The 4,425-nt window shown below is 39.8% G+C and overlaps 1 protein-coding gene across 5 annotated transcripts in view; it reads left to right on the top strand.

Moving 5' to 3' along the window:
• Positions 1–3,934, top strand: part of LOC107601138 (fibroblast growth factor 13) — a 152,486-nt gene extending 148,552 nt beyond the window's left edge. For all 5 annotated transcript variants that reach the window (XM_016293193.1, XM_016293192.1, XM_016293191.1 and 2 more), the window contains one exon: positions 2,678–3,934. In XM_016293193.1, the coding sequence (XP_016148679.1) occupies positions 2,678–2,814 (137 nt within the window). In that variant the 3' untranslated portion in view covers positions 2,815–3,934. The remainder of the gene's footprint in view (positions 1–2,677) is intronic.
• The last annotated feature ends 491 nt before the right edge of the window (positions 3,935–4,425 follow it).

Genomic DNA, 4,425 nt, shown 5'->3' with positions numbered 1-4,425 from the left:
TCAGAGCAGCGATCATGGAAGAGAGAACACAAGCAGACAGCGCTGGAAGCTGCTAATGCTCATCAGTAAATCAGTGGAAAATAAATAGAAATCATGATTCTGTCTGAGCTATGCGTTTTAAAACGAACACTAACTAGTGTAAATGTAGCCTAACAGATGTGTAAACTGAAGACTATTTGAGCTTTATTAAAACTATTTTGCACTGATTTATTGTGTTGGTTACATTTTGTTCCTTTGTGCAGTGGCTCAGGAGAGGAGTCTTTGAGTTTGTATAAACATCAACAAGCTGAAAAATAAAACCATAGTTTTTTTTTTTAGATAATGTAATCTTGTTAAAATTGATTTCATAAAATTGGTATCGAAAAAAGTATTGCTCAGGAACCGGTATCGAAGTCAAGGTATCGGTATTGTATCGATATCGAACAAATTTTAACGATACCCAGCCCTAGTTGTAAGTAATCTTAAAGATTCCTAAATGCATCTACTTCCGGAAGGCCAAATAAAGTGCTTTTGCTTTCGCCTAGAAACACACAGCGTCTCCCTGACATGCTGCTTCAACACTAACTGCGGTTACTGAAACCACGCCTTCTTTCTTTGCGTGAACATTTGGGCGGCATTATGCAAATATTTCCACATAGTGAGGTAGATATGTGGGGGCGTGTTAGAACGAGCCGTTTTAGGGGGGCGTGGCAGAGTCTTAACTTTGATAAAGAATATCTCTTTTCTTTTGAGACTTTAGTCTTTGTAACTTCAGGGATCTTATCTATGCACAATCAGCTTGTAACACTCCAAAGAGAAAGGAAAACTTGAAATCGCATCATATGACCCCTTTAATATTTTTGTGGAAACTGATAATTTTTTTGGAATCATTTCATGTATAAACAGCATTTCTTTGAAATAGAAATATTTTTGAACATTATGAAAATCTTTACTTTTGATTTATTTAATGCATCCTTGCTGAAAAAAATCTTACTGTCCCTTTTAAACTGTACTATAAAATATATTTATATTTCAAACTAAATTAAATTAATGTACATTAACGTATTACAGATGAAAATGAACTAACAGTGATCAATAAGTAAAGAATTAAGATTAACCTAGAATAATAATGCTGTGAAAAGTTAATTGTCAACCTTGTGCATTAACTAGTGTTGACAAATTAAATGTTATTGCAAAGTGTTACCATAATCTTTCATGTAGAAAAGCGACGCTTGTGTCAGTTATGAGTTTAGTTGTTGTTTAGGAGAGTTATGCAATTTTGAAGAAAGAGAATTGGAATTTTGCTCGCTGCCTTATAAAGATTCTCCAGCAGTGTTCTTCCAGAGGACCAATTAAGGATCTGTCTCCTCGCTGTGAACATGGCTTCGGCCGCCAGCTCTCGGCTCACAAAGTACTGTAGTCTCTGTCCAGAATGCAAACACATATAAAGCCTGTACGATCATTACCATTGCCGAAGAACAAGGCATCATACGGCTGATGTATCTGCATCGATATTCCCTGAGCTTGGGGCCTCATTCATGTTCAGTTACTTTAATTAGTAAAAATGTTTTAAACATTTAAAAGTGCTTAAAACTTCAACCATGTATTGCCATATTGACGCAGTCACACTTTAAAGCACACTGGTCCAGAAGATTTGATGAGCAGGTATGTGACAGCCCAGAGAAAGCTCTATAGAGTGCACTAATAATGACCTGGCCACCGGTCTCTGAGACTCCTGCATCCCTCTGGCCAGAAGCTCGACACTCACTTGGACAACCAATACGTCAACAATCGATTCGTAGAGCTTTCCACTTAAGTGCTGTATCGATTGCATGTTGCAGGCAGAAGCAGCTTTGTGTGAAGTTAAAGGAAGTCTTTGTGATGCTCCCTGCACTGCACATCCATCGTTAAGACGATCAGACAGATGAATTTTAGCACATTGGCTACCTAGTGGATTTCTGGAGTGGTGATTTGAAAGTGCTGTCTGAAGTGCTTGAGTCTGACGTTTGTGTCCGATAGCAGGAGTTGTGTTTTCTATACAGCAAGACAGAGATATTAGCTCCCTATAACAAATGTATGTGTTGAAAAGTTAAGACACAGAGTGAAAGGTGCCTCTTTCTGCTCGACTCACATTCTCTCATAATCTTTTCACAGTCTGTTCTGCTTCTGGTAAGGTCTTTTGTGACACATGATCGTTCAGAAGCCAGATGTCTTTTACTGTCACTTTTGAACAAATGCATCATAGCTAAATAAAACTATTAATTTCTTTAAAAAAGCTTACTGACCCCAAACTTTTGAACAGTAGTGTATATATTTGTCATATTGTAAACGCAGCATCTCATATTTTATAATAGGTATAGAGCCCTGATTTCAGATTTTGCTGCTGTTTTTTGATAAATAAATGCTTAGACAGTTACCAACCACTAGTTATTGATCACATTAAAGGTTGACATTTTCTGTGCATATTTAATAAGAAAATGGCTAAATTGCAAATGGGTAAATACACAAACACAATACAAAAACATTCTGTTTACTAAAACTGATGGAAAATGTTCAGCCTGTTCACATTTAATCAGTGGCTTTCATGAAGTAAACAAGCACATTTGCATCCCATTAGCATTTCCTCTGTGCACATCTAACATAAAATGTGGGATGCTTTTACTAACCACACGCTCTTTCTTTGTTTCCTCTTTTTCAGTGGCCATGTACAGGGAACCCTCTCTGCACGACCTGACCGAGTTCTCACGTTCTGGTAGCGGCACACCCACTAAGAGCCGGAGTGCCTCCGCTGTGCTGAACGGGGGCAAAGCTGTGAGTCAAAACGAGTCAACGTAGCCCGGCCCGCTACCTTTCGCCTTCACCAAAACCTCTGAAAGCTTGTGACTTCACACAGACTTCTCTCCAAAAAGCTCTCAGCGGTTCAGGACAACATGAAACATAGCATAACCACTTGCAAACTAGAGTAACATTTGAGTGGACTTCTTTATAATTAGCTCGTTTTTTTCGTTCTGTTTAGCTTGTTTGTTTTTTCCTGATCACCACTATAATAGCCTTTTCCATGTGAAACACAGAAATTGTAGCCTTTCTTACAATGGGACGTTGAGTTGCAGTTGAACATCAGCCATCAAGGTTAATTTCCTAGCATCGTAGGTCCTGATCAAGTAATGCATTTGTTAAGAGTTCAGGGCAGTCAGTGAGGGTTTTAGCTGCATGGGTGCGGTGGAAGGAAGGCACCCCTGTCCTCCATGCTTCCTGAGTGTGAAGCGATAGAGAAGCGCCCATCCCGGTGAGTGGGGGGCTCCTGCGTTCTTGTGCACTGGCTCAGAGAGCTTCGCTCTCTAGCATGGGAATATAAAGCCTGCGTTCTGCTCACATGATGAGTGAAGCTGAGCCTCTCAGAAGCAAGTGGCCACGGCTTGCTAATTGTTTGAATTAGCTGTGAACTTTTCTTACGTTCTCTTCCTCTCGTTCTTCCCCAAATCAGTGTTTTCGAGATTTAACCGCGACTGGTGATCCAGCGCTCCAAAGACAGAACTGTGAGAGTTTTTCCCTCGAGCTGTCAGACCACACCAGTACATATTTACGCATGACAGGAAGCTTTTTCTGATTAGTGAGAGGTTTCAGTATTCGAGGAGATAGATGTGTGGTTTGCGAGGGCTGTTCGATGTCACCCCTTTCGTCTCTTTTGCGTCCCGTTGTCTGTTTTCTGAGTTCCTTTAGTCTGTGTGCTTGTGTTTTTGCCATGTCGACTGTCCTTTGGTCAATGCTGGTCACCGTTGCTGGTGATTTCCGAGACATGGCGGGACTCCTACCTGGACTGCGTTTTGTGTGTAAGTAATTTATGGTGGTGACAATTTTCTATTTAAATGAGCAAACAAAAAAATTATACTGTGGAACTTAAGTTGGTTGAATTTTTTAGGGTATGTCTAATTTGTAAAAGTGAAAAAAAAATGGGGGGAAAAAAATCTTGTACAGGGCATGTACAAATCAGGTTGTGTACAATAAGGACCCTTTTTGTGGCCTGCAGTACAGTATATATATCCTTTCCCTCGGGCAACATAACGTCATACATACTACACGGGGGTTCTTCTCTCTTCTGTTTCTTTCTTCTTTTAGATGAACATACAGTATCTGTTGCATGGGAGACTGCAGGGAGGTGAGGAATAGAGCTGCATGATGTAGGCTATGTGTATTAACTCCTCCCTGCATCATATGTTCCAAACTACCAGGATAAAACTGACAAACAACATGTATGTACTGACTGGCACTCTGCCATGTACCTTCAAGTTGTTTCTTGGTTGTTGTGTACATACAATGCACTGAATAAAATGTTTATATTAAGATATACTTTTAAAATGTGTCTTTGTGCTTTATTTGTTGACTTCGATCGCTGTAATTGTATTATCATTCTACAGGCTGTTCACCGGGCAACTGCTCTCATCTTTC

The sequence above is a fragment of the Sinocyclocheilus grahami genome, unplaced genomic scaffold (genome assembly GCF_001515645.1).
Source record: "Sinocyclocheilus grahami isolate Dianchi unplaced genomic scaffold, SAMN03320097.WGS_v1.1 scaffold299.1, whole genome shotgun sequence".
Taxonomy (NCBI): Eukaryota; Metazoa; Chordata; class Actinopteri; order Cypriniformes; family Cyprinidae; genus Sinocyclocheilus; species Sinocyclocheilus grahami.
Note: the sequence above shows the minus strand (reverse complement) of the source record. Positions and strands in the feature narration are given on the sequence as shown.